General features: G+C 43.9%; 1 protein-coding gene across 2 annotated transcripts in view; it reads left to right on the top strand.

The window, feature by feature from the left end:
- Positions 1–23,743, top strand: part of SERHL2 (serine hydrolase like 2) — a 1,569,464-nt gene that overhangs the window by 1,374,109 nt on the left and 171,612 nt on the right. For both annotated transcript variants that reach the window (XM_068240234.1, XM_068240233.1), the window contains exon 12: positions 10,580–10,673. In XM_068240234.1, the coding sequence (XP_068096335.1) occupies positions 10,580–10,673 (94 nt within the window). The remainder of the gene's footprint in view (positions 1–10,579; positions 10,674–23,743) is intronic.

The following is a 23,743-nucleotide window of genomic DNA, read 5'->3' as shown; positions in this document are numbered from 1 at the left end:
GTCACACTTCCGTGCGGAAGCTGAGAGAGATGAGGTGTTCTGTGTTAAATAGTCAACTACGTCCTGACAATACTGGGGGTTGATGGCAGGTGCCTTCTTCTGAACACTGTACTTTGGTCGAGGGCCGCACGAAATCATGACAGTGCGACCTCGAACAGACCTGCCAGGTGGACTGTCTCTGCCTTTTGTTTTCTCCATATTGGGGGGGGGGGGGGGGTGAAGTGAAAGGTATGCACTGACTTGACTAATACAATGTGCAGTCACACAGGTGCAGTTAATAGGTATGCACGGAGTGGTATATCACACTGCGTGCACTCACGTAGGTAGGTGGGTGCACTGAACACAACAGGTAGGTAATGCAGTGATGAGGTGGGTGCACTGAACACAACAAGTAGGTATATGCAGTGATGGGTATTACAATGTGCGACAAGTGCTGTCACACATAGACAGGTACCGGACAGGCACAGTGGCACTGCGTGCACTCACGTAGGTAGGTGCACAGTGAACAACAGGTAGCTATATGCAGTGATGGGTATTACAATGTGCACCTGTCACACACAGACAAGTACCGGACAGGCACAGTGACACTGCGTGCACTCACGTCGGTAGGTGGGTGCACTGTGAGCAACAGGTAGGTAGGTATATGCAGTGCCGGATTTCTGGAAAGGCCAAAAAGGCCATGACCTAGGGCGATAAAATCAGAAGGGCGGCAGGACTTGGAGAGAGAAGAGGTCATATGTCAAAGTAAATCATCCCTTCTGGTCCTACAGAGCAGCCAGCCAGCGCCCTGCTCTGCACTAATAGATGAATTCCAGAGTTCCCCAATCCCTGCATCTCTCTCTCTCACACAATTCCTGGTGTGATGTGAGAAATATCAGGGATTTACATTACAAAGCAGATAGAACTAAGTTCTGCTGAGTTTTAATGCAGGCATTCACAAACAACAGTGAGCTCTGCTAGTTTCTTCACCTTCTCCATTACAGCTGTCAGACTGACCCCAGCAGCTGTAAATTACACTTTCTTATCTCTACCTAAATTTATGGCTTTATGTTTTTTTTCTTCCTAGCCAGCAGTGGTCTCAGTTAACTCTTTCCTGACTCATTTTCTGTCCTTCAGTTCCTACCATCTATGAGAACTGCAGGAATAAAAATGCTGTTTGCGTTCCTTTCATTGCTAAACTGTCACTGTCACCCGAGCTGTTACTACCTCTATGCTAGTGTCATGTGTATGGTTTGGCATCCTTCTCCTTTCCTGTAGCAGTAGAGCATTGTACCATCTTAGCCATCAGCGAAAGCAGAGAGTTTTGAATCAGAATGATACCATTTATTGGCTTAAAAGAAAAAAGTAATCTTACTGCTAATAAATCTTCTTCAGACTTTGTTCCTGTATACTGTCCATATGTTAGAGCACACCACCATATGTACATTCAACATTCAAAAGAGATGCATAGATTTTTCAGCAAATATAAATAAACGTCATTCAGATGCTTTAAGCTGAACTCTTGCACAGGACAGAAGGAAAACATAGAAAAATCCACCTTGTATGTTTTTAGACAGTCTGTCTCCCCTCATCTGTGTCTAATCTGAAGTTGTAATTTGATCACTCCCCTGTGTCACTTGACTGCCACAGCATCTACTCTCATTGGAAAGCACAGGATGTTAACAATATGTCTGCTTCCATGAAAGCAGGAAGTAGGCTGACGATTTATTGCAGGATTTATATCAGCTGTAACAAAGAAATGTTTTTCTTTGAAGGTTATTGTGTTGTTGTTGTGTACGCTCTAATTACAACCAAACATCCAAAGTGGGTCTTGACAGGATGTTTGCTACTTACCTGTTCTCTGTTTTGGATGGGCTTCTCTCCATTGAGCTGCTCTGTCACCTGTTTGTGGCTCTGACTGCAGCGAGTCGCACAAAGAGGACAAAGAAGCAGCGCATGCTCTGGCCACTTGCGACTTGCGCTCCCTGTAATTTTCCACTCCTGCCCAGATGTGCACAGCAACCAACGCCAGTATAGTGTTATGCATTCTTGACAAGTACATACATCAGCGTCATTTCTCAAGTATGCATGCCCAGAACACTATCCGCTGCTGTGCACATTTGGGCAGGAGCGCAAATTGCAAGAATTATTGAGCGGACAGAGCATCCACTGATTCTTGGCTGAATGGGAGGCAGAGCAGCATAATTGAGATAAGCCCATTCAAACCAATGATTGCTAATCAGAGTGTTGGACAGAATGTTTTTTGGTGGTGGTGGTGGTGGTGGTGGGGGGGGGTAGGTGACAGCAGGCCTAGGGCACTGTAAATTACAAATCCGGCCCTGGGCATATGCAGTGATGGGTATTACAATGTGCACCTGTCACACACACAGGTAGTCACTGAATGTGCTGGGCCTGGCTGGCAGTGGCACACACAGTAGGAATTACCAAGGCTGTCTATGCAACACAAGTGTCAGTGGGACACACACACACATACAAAAAAAATAGATCACAAGAACAAGATTAGCTCTCAAAAGTGCTGTTGTGGGGTGCTTTTTTTAGCAATAAGAATCAGCAAGGAGCAAGCTAAGAAGCCTTCAAGAGCCTAACTAAGCTTTCCCTATGAGAGTCTGCAGCAGCTTTCCCTGCTCTAATTAATGCAGGCACACGAGTGAGTGAAAAGCCTGGCACTGCCTGCCTTTTATAAGGGGGGAGTGGCACCAGGAGGGAGTGTAGCCTGCTGACTGTGATGTAGAGGGTCAAAGTTGACCCTCATGATGCACTATGGGGGCGATCCGAACTTCCGGAAAAGTTTGCGGTTCTCCGTGATTGCGAACCCTGGAAGTTCGCCGGGAACCATTCGCCGGCACACCGTTCGGGCCATCTCTACTTGAAACAACTTTTCAATCACTTTTGTGGCCAGAAACAGTCTTTGTAGGTTTTAAAATTCGCCTGCAGATTGAAGTCTATGGCAGTCTGCCCCGGTTCGCGGGAACTCAAACTTTTGCGGAAATTCGTGTCCGCGGTCCGCAAACCCAAAATCTGATGTTTGAGCCATCTCTAGTTCATGGGTTCCATGCTATTTGATGTTTAGTAATGACAGGCATGACATTTATCTCAGTTGTAGGTTTCCTTTAACCCCTTTGCTTTTTTTTCAAACAATTATATTTTATTGGAAGATGTGCAACAACCACATATATATACATGGTCAGGTATGTTCAACATATAATCAAGAGCATGAAAATTTGTGTACATACATATCTTCTGATAAGAACAGACTTTACACTTAAGGGATGTTATAATTTAAATAGGCCTCAGTTATTTGGACTGAGTTTTAGGTAAAAGGCTTGTTCACAGAGTATACCTTTAAGAAGAGGTTCTCGCAGAATCGAGGATGCAGGCAGTTACCAGGAATATGTCCTGAACATGTCCCTGAAGGGAGGCCACAGGCCTAAACTGCCCCAGATGGTTAGGAGACCTAAAGGTAAACATAGGCCATATTTACCAAACAAAACATTCTTGTATGTAGGGTAAAGAAGTACTTGGAATATATTGATCAATTTAAAGTGTACAGAGTACAAGCCGCAGGGCGAAACCCAAATCATTAATAAGAATTTATTTTTTTGTATTTCGATTTTAGGAGTTTGGCAATATGGAAGCAAGAAAGCTGAGGTGCTGGCAGCCGAGACAGAGATGTCAGTCGGATAAGCGAAAGGTACCAGATGCCAATCCGAGTTTGGAGAACAGCGAGATTTCTGAGATCGGAAAGATACTAAAAAAAACTGACTGAGCAAAGCATAATGCAAATTGCTAATGTTTTTCTTTCCCAAGGAGATGCTTTTATAATGAAGAGTACCATACTGATGGTGATCCTAGGCTGACATTCCGTCCTAGGAGACCGAAGAGAGGACATTCTCATGAACAACAAGGGGTTAATGAGAACACCAGGCCCAAGCATGTTAATGTTTGGAGAAAAAGAGGCTGATCCTCTTCCACTTCCCTCTGATTGGCACCAAGCAGGGAAGGAGGAATAGATCACTAGTGCCAGGTGCCATAAATTTCATGGCACAATGTTGGTGAAAGGTATGAAGGGTCAGGTGTGCTGGATGGGTGATGTGAACGGCAGCGTAAATATGCTCTGGAATGTCACACTCCCGGAACCAATGCACCGATCTAAAGTTGTGCTAAAAGGTACATTGCAGTACAATGGGTACATGCAAAAGGTTCAGTGTTGTTCAGGATTACCTTGTCTTGGTTATCCAGAGTGAGATGGTTCTAGTTTGGAGAGGAACAAGCAGGAAGCGTCATTTCGCCTACAGGAGAGACGCAGGGGACAACATCACACTCTGGAGCTACCAACAGAGAGTGTCTCTGAGACAACTATACACACGTAAAGGCTGGAAAGCCGAGGGTTTGTGGTTCTCGAAACAAGAAGTACAAATCGAGATCCAGCCACAGTTTCAGGTGACCAAAAGGGTGGGGAGAGCAATCCCAAGCAAGGGAGTGTCCACACAGGTAACATCCTCACTACATGGGTCACAACACAAGACAATACCACACAGTCCATATTCAAGCACTTATCCTCATGCTAGATGGGTAAGTGAGGATGTACTCTTAATTGAAAGATTGCAGAGAGTACATTCTTCCCGACCTAAGGTACGCATTTTGCCTCAGGACATAAGGGGGGCAAAGGTCCTATCAGGACAGTTGGGGACATCTTTTGTCATTGAGATGCTAATCAATTTTCCAGAAGAAAGAGTACCTACCGTATTCTTCTGGGGAGGGCCACAAGGGTTAGCATGGGACGTCAGTTTAATGGATCAGGGAACTTTTTGGAGTAGAGAGGTAGAATCCTGGGATACATCCGGTATCACCCCGGGGACTCTCTATGACGGAAGGGTGATGGGACTAAAACAGAGGAGTTTAAAAATGGCGCCCTTAGTCCGGGAGGATGAAGGACCATAGACATACGTTTTTTGCATCCCACAGTCCCTAGAGTTTAAAGGTCCAAATAGATCTTGCATAATGAGAAGGGGAACTGTGACAGTAAAAGTGGGGGTTCCCACGACTCCTAAAGCTCAGGTAGTCACCCTGCCAGTAACTACCCAGGAACCCCACCTACTGTCATGTGATACACATCAGGTTGTAAAAAGTGGCCCTTTTCAGTTAAATCAACTGAGGGCGACTCCAGTCATCATGGAGGCCCAGCTTCAATTGATCACTTGGCAGATTAACTTGAAAGAGTGGGTAATATCTAATATTTACCCTAACTGCAGCACTGTCAATGCCACCCTGGTACAGGCTTTTATGTCATGGGCACATTCCACAGGGAATAGTGTAGCCAGAAGAAGGTCCCGGGATTGAGCAGATACACTCATGGGAGGCATGGGCGCTGGAATGGGGGTAGCAAACAGTGTAGACATAGAAGGTATGACAGAGGTCATTCAACAATTAGGCACATTGGGACAACAGAATGTGGGTAGCCAACATCATCTGAACTTGGTTTTGGAACAGTTAATGCACAACACATATAGAGCTCAGGGGTACACTCAAAGGCACATTCAAATAATTCTTCAGAAGATGATTGCACATGCTAAGGGTACTGCATGGGAGACAGCATGGCTCTCAATGCAGACCGAGTTAACCGCAGATTTTAAGATAATGGCTCAAGCCTTTTCAGAAGGTAAAACTCCTTTACAGCTGAGACTTGACAAGGAGCGATTTGTCGATTTTCCGGGGGAAGGATCTTTTGCATGGAGGCACCGAGATGTGTGGGTAAACAAATGGATAGGGTGCGACAATTTTTTATGCACCGCAACTTCCTTAGTTCCTACCGGTGGAGAAACCCAGGTAGTTTTTCCAGTAGTATCCCTTGTTACACCTGTTTCCTCAACACATGTCTTACACCATGACCTGAGAGGTCAACAGTTTTTTGGTGCTAGACGGGGAGGTGAAACAAGTAGATTTGTCATCATGCTGGCAATTCTCAGAGAGGTACCTGTGTTTGCCGGGGCAAGTCCGATTTAGTAAGGAAGCCTGCTGGCTCAATAGCACAGAATGCGCAGCCGCCATCCAAAAGATCCCTCCTAATGCCAAACCAATATCTCCGGTGGCTGAAGGAAAAGTTTGTTTTTTAAACATGAGGTCTAATGACACATTCATGATACATTTTCATAATTGTTCCGATAAGGTTGATCTTTCAAGGGGAACATGTTGTGTGAGCGGAGATCCCGTATGGATCAAGTCATCAAGGTTTGACTACGTTATTCTTCAAATTGTTAGGAGAACTCTAAAGTTCAAAGCTCCACAGGAAGTGCCCATCCTGAGGGATAACACACCATGGGACAAAGGGGTACAGGTTTTGACACAAGATCACACTTTGTTAAAACGGTTAAACAAACAGAACTCTAAACTAGAGGTGATATTTCATCATGATCAATGTGATCTTAAAGAGGTTGAACACAAATCTAATCAGGTGAGTTCCAGTCTGACGTGGTGGAAACGGTTTCTGGCGATATTCCAGGGACACTCGGACTGGGCCTCTACAATTCAAAATTTCTTCCTATATCCACTGATCGTAGTGATGGGGGTGGCAATCTTGGGAATCATTATACAGGTGAGTTTGTGTGTGAAATTACGCAAACAAATTAACACGGTTAAGAGATTGGTGCCTCAAAAACAATCTCATGAACCAATATTTCCAAATTAAGGGATATACAGGGTTACAAGTATAAGTTTTAGCAGTACCTATGATGGAGCTGATTGTTAGAAGGCACCTGGCACTGCTCCGTTGTTTAACAGACGGACAAGTTTCACTTTTCTGTGATCATGCAAGTTTGTAAGTGATACGCAAGTGACGCAAATGCTGAGAATGTGGTATAGTGGGACTTAGAAGTAGGGCATCCCCAGAGAGCCTGGTTACAGGAAGACCAAGAGGTCTTGCCCTCTCTCCCAGGGATAACCACCTAGAGCAGAGAAGGTGTGTGAGCACGAGCATCGAAAAGTGAAACATAAAGAAAAGAAACCGGGTACTGCAGGGATCTGCGGATCAAGCCATTTTAGAGGGGATTGTTATAATTTAAGTAGGCCTCAGTTATTTGGACTGAGTTTTAGGTAAAAGGCTTGTTCGCAGAGTATACCTTTAAGGAGGTTCTCGCAGACTCAAGGATGCAGGCAGTTACCAGGAATATGTCCTGAACATGTCCCTGAAGGGAGGCCACAGGCCTAAACTGCCCCAGACGGTTAGGAGACCTAAAGGTAAACATAGGCCATATTTACCAAACAAAACATTCTTGTATGTAGGGTAAAGAAGTACTTGGAATATTAATTGAGTAGGTGTGTGCCATTACCCTACGAGGGATCTGAACCAATTATAGGTTTAGGGGGATGGTTCAGATGATGACACAGTTAACTCTTTCCTGGTCAGTATTAAGGTTCATGATGGGCCAACGGAGTTCACTCTTACTTTCACGCTCTCTATCTACTGACTGGAACCCTAATTACCTTCCTTTATTTATGTAACCTGATATAACGTATGTTGTATATATTAGATAAGCCTCAGGGCTTGGTAGTTAGATGTAACGTAGTATAGACAGAAGATAACCTGATTACCATTCAACAGGAAGGTAATCAAGAAGCTGTAATGCAACGGACTTACTACAGAAGAATCTGTTTTGCTAAGATGTAACGAACTGTATCTGTATATCTGTTTACTGAATAAACACCTTGAAACGTGAAAGACATCTAAAGAAGTTCTGTCTCCAATGCTGCTGTGATGAGAGTCATGTTTGCAACTCTTGCTAATGAGTTGCTGGTGCCTGAATAAAGGTGTGTTGTTGCCGATAGCAACATATAGTTTCTTACAAGGGACAAAGGTAATACAGAAGATAGTACTGAAAACAGAGACAAAGCGTCCCATAATAAACAGAATGATAAAATGTACTATACTATAAATCTTAACTGTTCACAATTATATATTCACATAAGAGCTGGTGGTTGTTCAATTATGAGATATAGATGAGTAGAGATAAAAAGAATACACATCTGTGCACATTGTAATGAAAATAATAACACCTGCATAGTATATGTCTTGACCATGGAGGATACAATCTTAATTAGAAGCAACCTAACAGAGAATGCAAGTTATTGGAAATTAAAGCTATTGATTAGGTCCATAATGAAGTTTGAGATATTTCATGGTACCTGGGAAGGTGGGATAACAGTTGGGCCTAAACACAAATGTGCATGGGGGGAGGCCTTGATTGCCTATCTATCATTAAGTCTCGATATTCCTGGCTATCTAAGAAGTCAAACCATTGGGCCCACATAATCACATATTTGTCAACCTCCTCTGTGGTGGAGTGGCGTAATTGTTCAATTTTTTCAATCTGTTCTATCTTTTGGAACCAAAGGGAGATCGATGGAGGGTCAGTAGATTTCCATTTGAGAGGTATACATGCCTTGGCTGCTTTGAGCCAATGTTTGACAAAAGATTTTTTGTATGAATGCATGCTCTCTCTAGAAAGATGTAATAAGAATACTTCTGGTAGAAATTCTAATTTTTACTAGCAATAGTAGCTATTAATGATTGGACTCTGGTCCAGAAGGGAACGATTGATTGGCAATCCCACCAAATGTGAAGAAGAGTACCTTTTGCACTTTGACACCTCCAGAGACCTGAGGGAAGCACTGATGAAGAAAGGCGGGTGTTCTATACCAATGAACTAGCAGTTTAAAGTTCATCTCTTGAGTCAGTACACTTACTAAGCTTTTATATCCCATAATGCAAACTTTTTCCCAGTCATCTTCCTCAAACGATTTTTTTAATCTACGTTTCCACTCATTTTTAAATAAAAATATGGGTTGCTGAGATAAGTCCAGAAGGGATTTATATAGTTTAGAGACTAAGTTTCTCTGGGGGGTGTTCTGTAGAATCAAGAAGTCAAAGTCTGTAAGTTTATTTTGAGCTACCTTAATCAGGTCTTTTGCTGAGAGGAATGTTCTTAATTGGAAGTATTGCCAAAAGGGATCTTATTTTCTGAGTCAGTTTCCAGAGTAGTTATGGGGATACAAGTCTGTCCATCAACTAGATCTTTTATAAGGAGATCCTTTGGTAGGTTCAAGTGGGGCATAAAATCTGCCTGGTGTCCAGGAAGGAAATTATTGGTTGTTCTCAATGAAGTTAAAGGGCCAGGTATAGTCGAGACTTTTGTTTCTGAACAGCACTTTCGTAAGTTCAATAAGGTAGCATTAATTAATGGATGAAATTTAATGTATTGTAGGGCTGAGAATTTGTAATCTAGTGTAGGATTCCATGGGCACCACTTAATGTCTTGGCCAAAGAAATCTTTTACTAGCCTCACCCAATCTTTAGAGTCTTCATTACAATGACAATCCACAATTCTGCTAATCATGGAGGCTTGGTAGTCCTGCTCCTCCTCTGTCTCTAGGATAAGTTAGTTTATCTTTTCTAATTCTAACAGGTTTCTGTCCCCAAATAAATTTAGTGAAAGCTTTCTGCAAGGTCACAAACCAAAGTTTAGGAAGAAAGAGTGGGATAGTAGAGAAGTAATAAAATATTCAAGGTAGTATCATCATCTTTAGGCTAGCCATTCGTCCAAACCAGGGCAATGGCTTACTCTGCCAGTTCTCCAATGTGTGCTGGACATGTCGAAGCAAAGGGTCAAAGTTACTTTCTTTTAATTTGTCTGTTCTAGAAGTGATCTGGATCCCCAGATATGTAAAACTTTTATCTGCCCACTTAAAAGGAAAGTTTCGAATACAGGATGCTTTTGTGTCAGGGTGAAGTGTCAGGCTCATTCCAAACGACTTAGAGAAGTTAATTTTAAGGTTGGATATCTCTGCAAAAAGCGCAAATTCTTGTAGCAAATTTGAAATCGAAACTAAAGGCTTTGTTATGTAAAAAATCATATCATCAGCGTATGCTGCTAATTTATATTCTTTTTCACCTATTTGCACTCCAGAGATATTTACATTAGATCACACTGCGTTCAGAAATGGTTCCAAAGATAAAATAAAGATTAGCGGAGAGAGAGGGCATCCCTGTCGCGTGCCATTTTTCAACTGAAAGCTTTTAGAATGAGTATAATTCACCCTGACACAGGCAAAAGGGTCACTATACAGTAGAGCTATCCATTTTTTCATAGATGGACCCAGGCGCAAACTTTCCAAAAGGGAATGTATATAAGACCAAGACACTCTATCAAAGGCCTTCTCTGCATCGGTGGAGAGAAGTAGCCCCTCCACCGGTCGCCGAGAAAGCCAATGCTGAATATTAATGGTTTTCACTGTGTTGTCCCTGACTTCACGTCCAGGGACAAATCCAGCCTGGTCCAGAGAGATAAGTTCTGGGATATGTGGAAGTAGCCTATTTGCAATTATTTTAGCAAAAAGCTTAATGTCAACATTTAGTAATGAAATAGGAAGGTAGCTTTCACATAACACAGGATCCTTACCCTCTTTAGGCATAACCGTTATATGGGCAGTTAATAGTTCTTTGGAATGTCTGTCATTCTTAGATATGTTATTGAAAGCTTTTATAACCCCTTTGGTTTTCACCTAAGATTTTATTTTCATTTTACAGGGCTAATGAGGGACTGTCTGCTGATCAAATGCGAGGAGTTTATACAGAAATGGGACAGACTTTGCTAAATGGATTTAAAGAAAGCTTGAAGGATGTAAGTTACAAAGTTCTTTCATTTGATTTCTGATAATGCCAAGTGACATATTAATTGATCCTGGAGATGTGGCTTTATACATATTCCATATGAAATATTTGGATGTGCCCTAAACTGCATTAATTTTAAAAACAGACTTGAAGTCTGAAAATAAAATATGTTGGCCCTCGTTCAATTCATTTTTTACTTCTTAGAGATACCTTTTTATCTTCTTTTTAACATTTTTCAGCATTCGGCAAATGAAAAAATACTAAAAAAGTAGGCAAAAAAGTGAGGTAAAAATTATTCTATTTTCTTGCTTGCTAGTGACTTAAAAGGCATAAGGTGTGAAAATATTATCTAGCAGAAAACTTATGAGAAAAAGTGAATTGAATAAGGATTGTTATGGGGAGCGCATGCGTGCAGCGGACTGAGATGGACGTGTAACCTCAGCACTGCGTGACACCGGGAAAGTAATCATATAGCCGCTTTCACCGAGCTGATCACCCTGCAACAGGCATCTGTGAGTGGAAGAACATTCCCCGCATTCCCTGGGCTATGGCGCAGAGCACTAGAAACAAGACCGGATCGAAAAATCAGCAGGCTAAAAGCGCCGGTGACTTGCCCAAGATGGCGCCCACTGCCTCTCCGGAACATGATGCCGACTCAAACCCAGATGAGGGGCAGGCCTGCTCTTCCCCGATCCTACACATAGATAATCCTCCCTCTCCACCAGAGCAAATTACTCTCGATTAGCTGAGGTCCATCATACGTGAGGAGGCCACGGGAGCCACTAAGAAGCTCGGGAGTGAACTTTTGCAAGAAATCCGGCAGCTAGGCCAGAGAACTGCAGCTTCAGAGAGCCTTCTAGACAACGTCACCACAGTCTTGGAGGGACACGAGGAAGACATTAACTCTCTGCAAACGGAGGTACGTGAACTTTGTGATAAGTTGGAGGACTGGGAGAATAGGTCCCGCAGGGAAAATATACGGATCCGTGGGATACCAGAATCTGTGCAGGACCTGCAAGGGTTCATCACAGCTCTATTCCAAGAATTACTGCCTGGCATTCCCCTAGAGCAGCTAGAGATGGACCGCTTACACAGGGCCCTCGCACGTCCCCCCCCCCCCCCCCCGGGACATTATCTTAAAATTACATCACTACCTTACTAAAGAAAGACTCCTACAGACCTCCAGGAACAAGTGTAATCTGTCGTTCCAAGGCCATTCCTATCAAATTTATGCAGACCTGGCCCCTGCAACACTGATGAAACGCAAAGAAATGCGCCCATATTTGAATATCCTCAAGAACAAGGAGATCCGTTATCGCTGGGGATTCCCCTTCCAGCTTATTTTTACATGGCAGGACAAGCAGCACACTGTGAGCCGCCTTGATGAAATCCGGGACTGTTTTCGTGCTCTGGATCTCCCACTCCCAAAGCCAGCCTCTAAAGATCCCACTGAAGGCACACCAGATCACTCCCAAAACCGGAGTCCGGGGAAATCTACCCCTCCCGCTACCCCTAAAGAACAGCGTACTCCTAAACGTCGCTCGCAGATCATGAAGGAGCTCTCACAACAAGAATTCCAGAAGGTCCCCTGACTTTCCGCCACATCCAAGGGCCTGCTCGTTTCTCATTAACACAGATGTGCCTTATGCTTGACTTTTTTATCCAAGCACAAGATGCTAAAAACTTCATGTTGGAGCCCCGGCACACATTCGATTTGCGGTAACATGCTGCCTTCCCCAGCCCACGTATGGGAATCTACAGAAGTTACTTAACTCTGACTTTTCATCCTCGCACATGCCGATTGACACTGAGTAATAACAGGCATGTTAAAATTGCAGCTGAACATAACCGGGCCAAGTGAGCTCCAATATAATGATGCTCTCTCTCTAAAACACACCAGGGCAGACGCCCCTGAATCTTCGCTATATCTGTTTTATACAAACATATTTTGTATCTTAGACCCTGTACAGCTATCCTATTCCTGGCTAAATATGCCTTTTCACTTATTGCAAGCTCACTTCGCTAGGGCGTCCTCTTTATATAGAACTGTGGTAATAATTGTTGAAATGCAATGTAGTTATTAGACTCTTTCCTAGTATATCACCTAAATTGCGTTAATTCTGTCACTTTAGCAGTTAGAGGGTAGCGCTCTGAGCTTTTCTGAAGGTTTCTTTAATGGTTGGTTCTAAATTTAAAATTACTGCAGTGTACCCACACCTACCCTTTGAAATCTATGGTGGCCTGTCTGCCCTGTCTTTATTCTGTTTCAGGTCAGGTTAGTCAGATCATTCATACTTCACTGGGGGGTTAACCCTCGAGGTTGTTTCCTTTATTGATTGTTATATACCGATTATACTTACCAAGGTTAAGACATTCCACATTGGCTTTGGTTATTTAGCACCTAATCATTATGGTTGAAATATACTGCGCTTTCAGCAATTGGTCACTTTTATAACACACTTCCTTAGGAATCCCTGATATGCAAGTATATTGTTGAACCTACAATACAGTTTCCATGACATTATTTCACCAAGTATAAGCTTTATAGGGGAGTATGGAAAGAATTCTCCATTATCCGTTACATTTACTTACCGCCTCCTTCTCCACCCTTTTTTCCCCATCACCCCAGTACCAGGTAGCGGCACTTATCGTAAGTAAGCTATACTTAGCTTTCCCTTTTATCATGCACTCCACCCTGCACCCAATGGGTACCATTCTCTTGATACCCCGTGGGGGCAAAATTATGCTTTTATGCATCCTTACTTGCATGCAGGGGGTTCCTATTCCTCGGAATACCCCTACTTTCTTCCTGTCTCCTTTTTCCTTCCTTTTCTCTCTTTCCTTTTCTCATTCTTCCTTAGCCAGCCTGTCCGAATTTGATTACATGCAAGACCGCGGGAGGGGACCCCGGTATAGATATAGCTACCCTTATGTAACCTAACCTATGGCTCTCAATATTGTTTCTCTAAATGTGCAGGGATTAAACTCCCCTAACAAGCGCTCTAGGGCCTTCTCCTTTTTCCGTGCCATGCATGCAGATATTATTTGTCTCCAAGAGACGCATTTTCAAGTATCATATACTCCTAAATACCTTCATAATACTTTTCCACAGTTTTATGTGGCCAACACGACATCCAAACAAAGAGGCGTTCTTATTGCATGCAGGCGCTCAGTAAATTTTGTATGCCACCGGGAAATAAAGGATGCTAGTGGGAGACACCTTATATTACTAGGCACCATTCAAGATGTTGATATCACGATCGCATCTTATTATGCTCCCAATACGAATCAGCTCCCTTTCCTGGAAAAAATTCTTGATCTCTTGTCCACCCATGCTATTGGCACCATAATAATTGCTGGTGACTCCAACTTATGTCTCCGCCCACATTTGGATAAAGATAACCCTTTAAAGAGTAACTGTCAGGCTGCAGAAGCTAATTTAAACCTCTATTCTCCTGTGTTAAACAGTTTAGACGGAAGCCAAAAAGGCAATAGTGAAGATAAAAATCTCTCTTACATTTGATGTGTGCTTATCAGCAAAGCTGTTAGACCCAAGAGGACGCAAGCCGCATACCATACTGCAAAGCATTCTGGGGCCCTCCCCTCGGCTGCTAAGGAGAAGACAGGATCAAGTTTCAGCAGCTTCTAACTCAGTCCAGCCACAGCACAGATAAATCTCCGGGCAGAGTACATTGCAGGAGTCCGCTATTGTTCCTAGCCACATGGCTAATTAATATTCACTGCACACTAGTGTTATTCAGTACGAGCTTTTCTGTGATCAGGAAGCAGGGAGGACATGACGACACATTTGACTTCATAGGAGACAGACAAACATGGAGCCTGCCATGAGCTGTCAGGAGCATCAATCTCTGCATATACTATATACAAATTCTGTGAAGTACAAACGTGGATAGTGAAATGCATATGTAATGTAAGTACAGCCAATCTTTAGCTACTGATATATGTGTTTATTTTCTCTGAGACCTTATACCTAACAGCTCCTCTTTAAACCCTTCCCCTTCAGCCTCAGATATGCGCAATGCCAAACAATTCGAAAGTTTACTCCAATCGGCTTCACTAGCAGATTGCTGGAGAGAATTACACCCGTGCAAAAAAGAATACACCTTTTCTTCTTCATTAAATCAGTTTTGCTTCCAAACCTAACTGCATCCAAGGTCATACCAGTTCCATGGTCAGATCATAACGCTGTTTCCATTACCCTGTCTTCAGTTATCTCTAAGCAGCCAGATTTTAGATGGAAACTTAATCAATCCCTATTATCTGATCCAGCAGTTGTAGCCACGTTAGAGGGATACCTAAAGGAATATTTCTCTCTCAACTCTGGCGTTAATGAGGTGTCAGACTACACGGTGTGGGAAGCGCATAAGGCGGTAGTCAGAGGCCAAATCATAGGTATTTCTTCTAACAAGAAAAAGAACAGAAAACAGATTCAGTTGGGCTTGGAACTTGCCTACGCAGAAGCAGTTGAACAATACAACGGTGATCCCTCCCCAAAGAATAAGCAAATTTTGTTCAAAGCAGAAGAGGCCCTTAACCTCTTTCTCTCTAGTGCAGCTGAAAAACAACTCAGGTGGAGCAAATACAGACTCTATGTTAATTGCAATAAACCTTCAACTATGTTTGCTCGTAGACTGAGACAATTAGATCCACATTATAAAGCCCTCAAACTGCAAACAGGTCATAACACCTTCACCTGTAACCCGGCCAAATCTTTCGTAGTGGACTAGCGAAGGTGAACCAAAAACCTCCTACTGCTAATAGCATCTTGATGGATAACATTTTGGGATCTCTTCCCCTACCTTCTCTCCCTGATACCTTTCGCCAAAATCTTGAAAACCTTATTACACCTGACGAAGTCTTACACGCTATTAAATCACTTAAAGTCAATAAACCCCTGGGCCTGGATGGATTCCCCACACTTTAATTTAAAAAAATTTGCTAACATACTAGTGACCCCTCTAGTTAAAGAGACTCTGTAACAAATTGTTTATCTTTATTTCTTCTATGCTATAAGTTCCTATGCCTTTTCTAATGTGGTCTGGCTTACTGCAGCTTTTCCTAATTGCACAGTAGCTGTGTTATCTCTGTTATATGATCTAATCTTCTCTCTATAGTCGGCACAGTCAGGCTGAGGCAGTCAGACTGGAATGTGCAGGGCTGCTTGTGATTAGCTAGAAGCTGTACACACCCCCTGCAGGCTCTGTGTGACTAACACACTCTGCTTAGCTGAGCCTATTAGAAGCTGGTTAGTTTGTTTGTAAACACTGCCTAAAACTGGCAATTACAAGCCAGGTTTGCAGCAGAGAATGGCAGAAACAGCACAGAGGGGACCAGGAGCACATAATGAATAGAATGGTATGCTTTTTATTGTAAGAATTTCAGAGTACAGATTCTCTTTAAAGCACTTAATAGCATTTTTCATGGGCAGTATCCAGGTACTGATTCCCTGCTTGCGGGCATAAGCATGATTCCTAAGCCTGGTACTGACCAAACTGGTCAAACTATAGACTTACAGTGGGTTGCAAAAGTATTCGGCCCCCTTGAAGTTTTCCACATTTTGTCACATTACTGCCACAAACATGAATCAATTTTATTGGAATTCCACGTGAAAGACCAATACAAAGTGGTGTACATGTGAGAAGTGGATCGAAAATCATACATCATTCCAAACATTTTTTACAAATAAATAACTGCAAAGTGGGGTGTGCATAATTATTCGGCCCCCTGAGTCAATACTTTGTAGAACCACCTTTTGCTGCAATTACAGCTGCCAATCTTCTTATGCTTTCTGTTAACAATGCCTTTCTTCTTGCCACTCTTCCATAAAGGCCAACTTTGTACAGTGCATGACTAATAGTTGTCCTATGGACAGAGTCTCCCACCTGAATTGTAGATCTCTGCAGCTCGTCCAGAGTCACCATGGGCCTCTTGACTGCATTTCTGATCAGCGCTCTCCTTGTTCGGCCTGTGAGCTTAGGTGGATGGCCTTGTCTTGGTAGGTTTACAGTTGTGCCATACTCCTTCCATTTCTGAATGATCGCTTGAACAGTGCTCCGTGGGATGTTCAAGGCTTTGGAAATCTTTTTGTAGCCTAAGCCTGCTTTAAATTTCTCAATAACTTTATCCCTGACCTGCAACACGAGATGATGTTCCCACGATGCTGTTGTCATTAGACATACAAAAAGCGTCCAATACAGTCTCGTGGGATTATCTTTTTGCCCTGCTTCATAGATGGGGTTTTGGTCCCAATGTGTTATCCTGGCTTAGAGTGCTTTATCGATCCCTTAACGCTTTTGTCCATTATAGTGGTTATAGGTCCTCTATATTCCCTATCCAGAGAGGAACCCGCCAGGGGTGTCCCCTTTCTCCCCTGCTCTTTGCCTTAATAATGGAGACATTGGCAATAATGATTAACCGTCACGATGGGATCAGGGGGATAACACTGGCTGGTTCGCACCACAAAATTTGCTTGTACGCTGATGACGTTATCCTCTCTTTAACAGACCCCTTTACCTCTCTCCCCAATTTAGCAGATGTACTTCTTACTTTTGAAGATATATCGGGACTAAAGATCAATAGTACCAAATCCAGAGCTCTTAATATTTCACTTCTAGCTGCAGATGTGGCAAAATTACAGTCATCATACGAGTTCAAATGGGAGCCTTTGAAACTCAAGTACTTGGGTATTTATCTATCTAAATCCTACGGGGGTATGTTTAATGCTAACTACCCTAAACTATATCAAGAAATCACACAACTACCGGAATGCTGGAAGCGCTACGCAATCTCCTGGATAGGACGTATTGTAGCTATAAAAATGGTAATTTTACCTAAATTGCTTTATGTTTTCAGAGTGCTCCCAGTTCATATCCCCCCATCCTTCCTTCGTAAAGTACAAGCATCCTTATGTTCCTTCCTGTGGAAGGGGTCAGGCCCTAGAATCGCTAGAACAACCTTATATAGGCTTAAATCAGATGGGGGTCTAGGAGTCCCTAATATAGCAGTATACTATAAAGTCGCCCAAATTTTCCAGTTATCAGCATGGCACATGGAATCACAACCTCCTTTATGGTGCAACACCCTACTCCCTAATATAGCAGTATACTATAAAGTTGCCCAAATTTTCCAGTTTTTAGCATGGCACACGGAATCACAACCTCCTTTATGGTGCAACACCCTACTGCACGCTATAACCTTCTCTGGCTAGAAGGGCAACAAAAGAAAAAGATAAAGGACCACATAATCTCTCACACTTTGGTAGTTTGGAACCAGATTAAGTTTAAAGGCAAATTCATATCCCCTCATTTACCACTTCTCTGCTTCCTTGGCCATCCCTCCTTCTTGCCGGGTCTGCACAATCCCAGTGCCTTCAAATGGTGGCATCAAAATAACCTTACTACAATCTACAGCCTAGTCACAGATAGTTCGATCAAATCGTTTTCCTCATTGCAAGAACACAAACAAATCACTGACAGTGAGCGCTTCCGCTACCTCCAAATTGCTCATTTCTTTTATAAAATTATCAACTATAAGTCAAGTCTACTTACCAGATTCTGTTTCGAACATGTTTGTGCCTCTGACCCCTCTTCCCCAGGCCTCATCTCGCTGCTGTACAAATGTGTTCTCTCCCCAACACCCCTACCTAAACCAAGTTACGTGATAAAGTGGGAAAAAGAACTACAAACTGAAATAGACGAAGATTTACAGTATATATGGAAGTTTGCTCCCAGCTTCTCCATCAGTGCCTTTTTGGTAGAAACACAATATAAGGTGTTACTCAGATGGTATTTGACGCCTGATCGCCTAGCAAAATTCCAACCTAATTCTACTAATTTATGCTTTAGGAAATGCAACCAGGTGGAAACTTTCACTCACATTTGGTGGTCATGCCCTAAGGCACGCAAATTTTGGATAAGGGTTTATCAGGTGTTATATACTATCTTTAAAATACAGGTGCCTAAATTACTGCAGGTGGCCTTGCTGGGTATGAATCCTCAGGAAATGTCCACTCCCCAATATAAGCTACTTCAACACATTCTATTAGCAGCGAAAAGAGTGATAGCTTGCTCCTGGAGAACTCCAACACTAGCATTTGACATCTTCAAATCTTACCTAAGTCACACTCTTTGCTTTGATAGAATGAAGGCCATCCTGGACGATACCCTCCCCAAATTTGAAAAGGTCTGGAAGCCTTACTTTCTCTACTATGCACACTGGCTCCCGCAGTATATTACAGAGGTCTGAACTGGCCTGCACTCCGCATGTCCCTCCGCCTTTAGGTGTTTAGGCACCCTTTTACCACTGTTGTGACAGGCTGGCTATACTCTTTCTCCTCTTTGTATCCTAGTTTTCTTTTTATCTCTCTTTTCTTCCTTACTTATACTTTCTCCTTTTCTTCACAGATTATATCTTTTTCCTCTATGGACTATATCCTTTGTTCCCCCCCTACCCTCTTGTTTGTCCCCCCTTCCCCCTGACAAATCCTCAGATGCTCGTGGTCCACGGCATTTGATCCTTCGTTCCTGTTGAGGGATCTCCTCAAGGTTGTGTATATTGCTATATGTCTGGTCCAGATAGGATGTTGGTACCTGATGCCTTTGTGCTGCCAACACCCACCTGAATTATACGTGTAAATTTGCCGCTTTAGCGGTTATTATCAGCATCTGCTCCTCCCTCCCCCCCTTTTTCTGTTTGTCTCGTGACATGGGTCATAAGTACACTGTATAACTTTCTGTTAACTTGTATTTGGCTGTTCATATGAACAGCTTTTGCAATATTTGCCCTCTTTTGCTATATTTTGAAAGAATAAGGATTGTTATAACAAACAAACAGAACATTTATATCGCGCTTTTCTCCTGGTGGACTCAAAGCGCCAGAGCTGCAGCCACAAGGATGCGCTCTATAGGCAGTAGTAGTGTTAGGGAGTCTCGCCCAAGGTCTCCTACTGAATAGGTGCTGGCTTACTGAACAGGCAGAGCCGAGATTTGAACCCAGGTCTCCTGTGTCAGAGGCAGAGCCCTTAACCATTACACTATCCAGCCACTACTATAATGTAATGTATAATGTAAATATTATATGTAGGCCTCAGTTACCTGAACTGAGTTAGTTAAAAGGCTTGATGTGCAAAGTCTCTCTTCAAACAGCATTTCTAGAAACACTGGAACACGGGTGTTTCTGCCTTACACAGAATCAGTCAAGAGTAAAGAGTTTATCTACCCGATGTACAGACATAGGCAGTCTTGTTCTGTAAACATCAGTTATGGTTCGGAACAAGATGACCGGTGCCTGGAACATGGGATTTTCCAGGCCATGCGCAGTATCCACTGTGCGTGTCATGACACCTCGATGGGTCTGAGCCAATTGTAAGCTTGGAGGTAGGGCTCAGATGATGTCACATTTAACTCTTTCCTGGTCAGTATTAAAACAGCCGTCGGCCTACGGAGAGGCACTCTTTGCTTCCTGTGACGGCTGGCTTCAACCTTTTACTTTTACTTATTTATGTCTTGCCATCTTATCTAACTGTATGCTGTATATACGTAGTTTAGGTGTAACTTAGTAGTATAGACGGAAGATAAAGACTGATTACCATTCACCAGGAATGGAATCAAGAAGCTGTAACGCAACGAACAATCTGCAAAAGTAGTACAGAGGCGCCAACAGGGTAAAAACAATATTTCTTTAAAATGGATAAAATGAAGTAGGTAGCGGTGGACTTACCCCTCCAAAACAAACACAATAAATTGCTGTTTTAAGCAAAAATCTGTTTATTTACATACTCCGAACAAGGTGCAACGCGTTTCGCGGGTATATCCCACTTCCTCAGGCAATAAATAGGAGCATATCACCAATGCGGTCCGGTACATAGCCAACAGAGGCGCCAGGCTCATCTTTCCTCAAAGCGGGGAGTCACACTGGACCAGCTCTCCTGGCTGCTCCTAACAAACAGGTAGATCATTGGCTGACCCCGCACCAGCTGGAGATCGGCAACGTGGTGTGTGACAACAGCAGCAATCTCCTTTCCGCTTTGAATTTGGGAAAGCTGACACATGTACCCTGCATGGCACATGCGCTGAATCTAGTCATTCAAATATTTGTGTCAAAGTACCCAGGCTTAGAGGACGTCCTGAAGCAGGCCAGGAAGTTGTGTGGGCATTTCAGGCGGTCTTACACGGCTATGGCATGCTTTGCGGACATTCAGCGAAGAAACAACTTGCCGATGAGACGCTTGATATGTGATAGCCCGACTCGCTGGAATTCGACCCTGGTCATGTTCTCTCGCCTTCTAGAACAGGAGAAAGCCGTCACCCAGTACCTCTACAATTTCAGTAGAAGGACACAATCTGGGGAGATGGGGATGTTATGGCCCCTGAACTGGACACTGATGCGAAATGCATGCAGGCTCATGCGGCCATTTGAGGAGGTGACCAACCTGGTGAGTCGCAGTGAAGGCACCATCAGCGACTTGATCCTGCACGCTTACTTCCTGGAGCGTGCCGTGCGTAGAATGGTGGATCAGGCTGTGGAGGAGCGTGAAGAGGAACAGTTATGGCAGGAACAGTTGTGGGAGCAATTTACATCAGAATCAGATGTTTCCTCAACACTTGCGGCAGCACAGAGGGGGGAGGAGGAGGAAGAGTCGTGTGGGGAAGAGGAGTCAGACTCGGATGATGAGGAATGTGTTTCTTTGGAGGAGGAGGAGGAGGCGGCGGCAGAAGAACAACCGCAGCAGGCGTTGCAGGGGGCTTGTGCTGCTCGACGTTCCCGTGGTATTGTTCGTGGCTGAGGGGAGGAGGAGGACTTACCTGATGTCACTGAGGAAGAGCAAGAGGAGATGAATAGTATGTCTGCATCCAACTTTGTGCAGATGTCGTCTTTCATGCTGTCCAGCCTGTTGAGGGACCCCAGTATAAAAAAACTCAAGGGGAATGAGCTGTACTGGGTGGCCACGCAACTAGACCCTCGGTATAGGCACAAAGTGGTGAACATGTTACCAACTCACCAGAAGGCAGAAAGGATGCAGCATATGCAGAACAAGCTGGCAACTATGCTTTACAATGCGTTTAAGGGTGATGTCACAGCACAACGCAATAAAGGTACCACTGCCAGTAATCCTCATCCCATGTCCATGCAGGCAAGGACAGGACGCTCCAGCGATCTAATGGTGATGTCGGACATGCGTACATTCTTTAGACCAACGCCTCGACTTAGCGCTTCCGGATCCACCCTCCACCAACGCCTGAACCAGCAGGTAGCCGACTTCCTGGCCTTAAGTTTGGATGTAGACACTGTGAGCAGAGATGAACCCTTCGACTACTGGGTGCGCAGGCTTGACCTGTTGCCAGAGCGGTCCCAATTTGCCATCCAACTTCTGTCTTGCCCTGCCTCAAGCGTCCTGTCAGAAAGGACCTTCAGCGCAGCTGGAGGCATTGTCACTGAGAAGAGAAGTCGCCTAAGTCACAAAAGCGTTCAGTACCTCACCTTTATCAAAATGAATAAGGCATGGAACCCGGAGGGCTACTGCCCGCCCCAAGACTAAGTCAGTCCCCACACACAGCATCTCTGCCTGCACGCCGTGTGACTGGCTGCCTGCCCCAAGACTAAGTTGCTCCCCACACAGCACCTCTGTCCGCAGGCCGCTTGACTGCCTTCTCCGCCACCACCAACAGGGTCCAGGACTTCAGGCGGATTCCTGAATTTTTTAGGCCGCTGCTAAAATAATTTTTATGGTGCGTGTACATGCCCGCCTAATTTTTCTGGCTGCACTGCGGCTGCAACAACAAAACAAAAGGCATGTACATGCGCCCAGTCCCCTTCATGATCATTGCTTTGCCGCGGTGAAGGGGCTTGCGTATCTCAATGAAGCAATGACCGCCGGCTATATGAGTGTCTCGGAGAGTGGCACATCAAAGATAATAAGGTCGTTGCTTTATTGTGGACAGACCAAATTTGATCAGCTGGACAGTCACTGTTGTTCTATCATTGAGCTACCACAGCCCGGCGACCATATTGGCTTGAAAACCGCCACGGCCTGCCCTCCGTGAGTTTGGTGTGTCAGTGTGAAGCAGTAGTCCAATTACACTCCCTGATTGATGTATACACATGCAAAATGTTTTAAAGCACTTTAGGCCTGCAATTTAGCATTCAATGTGATTTCTGCCCTTAAAACGCTGCTTTGCGTCCAATCCAGATATTTCCCCGGGACTTTTGGCATGTATCCCACTCCTCTATGCCCCCCTCCAGGTGTTAGAACCCTTGAATCATCTTTTCCATCACTTTTGTGGCCAGCATACATTTTTCTAGTTTTCAAAGTTCGCCTCCCTATTGAAGTCTATTGCGGTTCGCGAAAGTTCGCGCAAACCGAACTTTCGCAGGAGGTTCGCGAACCTAAAATCGGAGGTTCGGGCTACCTCTATCTGACTGTAGGTTTTTTAGAACAGAAGTTTGCCTTCTTAAAACGGAAGGTATTATTGTGATTATTCAGGTTAGAGTGAGGTCTCCCACAGTGCATTACTGCTGAATATGTAAATCATCTCTTTGTTGTCCCTGATAGCTGAACACATCTCCCCAACTGTTGGAAAACCCAGAGTTACAGATTGCCCAGTAAGCTGATTGTGAACCATAACTTCTAGGTTTGTGTAACAATCTGTAAATCTGGGTGTTTACATTAGATTACATTAGAAATGTTATGTAGTTTAACCAGGGCCAGATTTGTACTCTTTACCACCCTAGGCCACTGTCACCAGCCGCCCCCCTTCAGTATAGGTAGCCAGATGACCCCTCCCCCTTCCCTCTAGTATAGGTAGCCAGATTACTCCTCCCCCTTTCCCTCCAGTATAGATAGGCAGATGACTCCCTTAATCCCTCCTTCCCCCACCTTTCAGTATAGGTAGCCAGCTCGTCTTCACACTGCAGCAGCCACCTGTGTCACTAATTTCTCTTCTCGTCTCCAGTGTAGAAGCTTCCTCTTCCTTTCCATCTCCAATGCTGCCCAACTAGTCCATAGCCGCCGGCCAAAATGCAAGTGTGCACAGAGAGCAAGGTGGCTGCTGTGATGGCAGT

The sequence above is a fragment of the Hyperolius riggenbachi genome, chromosome 6 (assembly GCF_040937935.1).
Source record: "Hyperolius riggenbachi isolate aHypRig1 chromosome 6, aHypRig1.pri, whole genome shotgun sequence".
Classification (NCBI taxonomy): Eukaryota; Metazoa; Chordata; class Amphibia; order Anura; family Hyperoliidae; genus Hyperolius; species Hyperolius riggenbachi.
The sequence above is the reverse complement of the archived record's forward strand: the minus strand, read 5'-3'. Positions and strand labels throughout refer to the sequence as shown.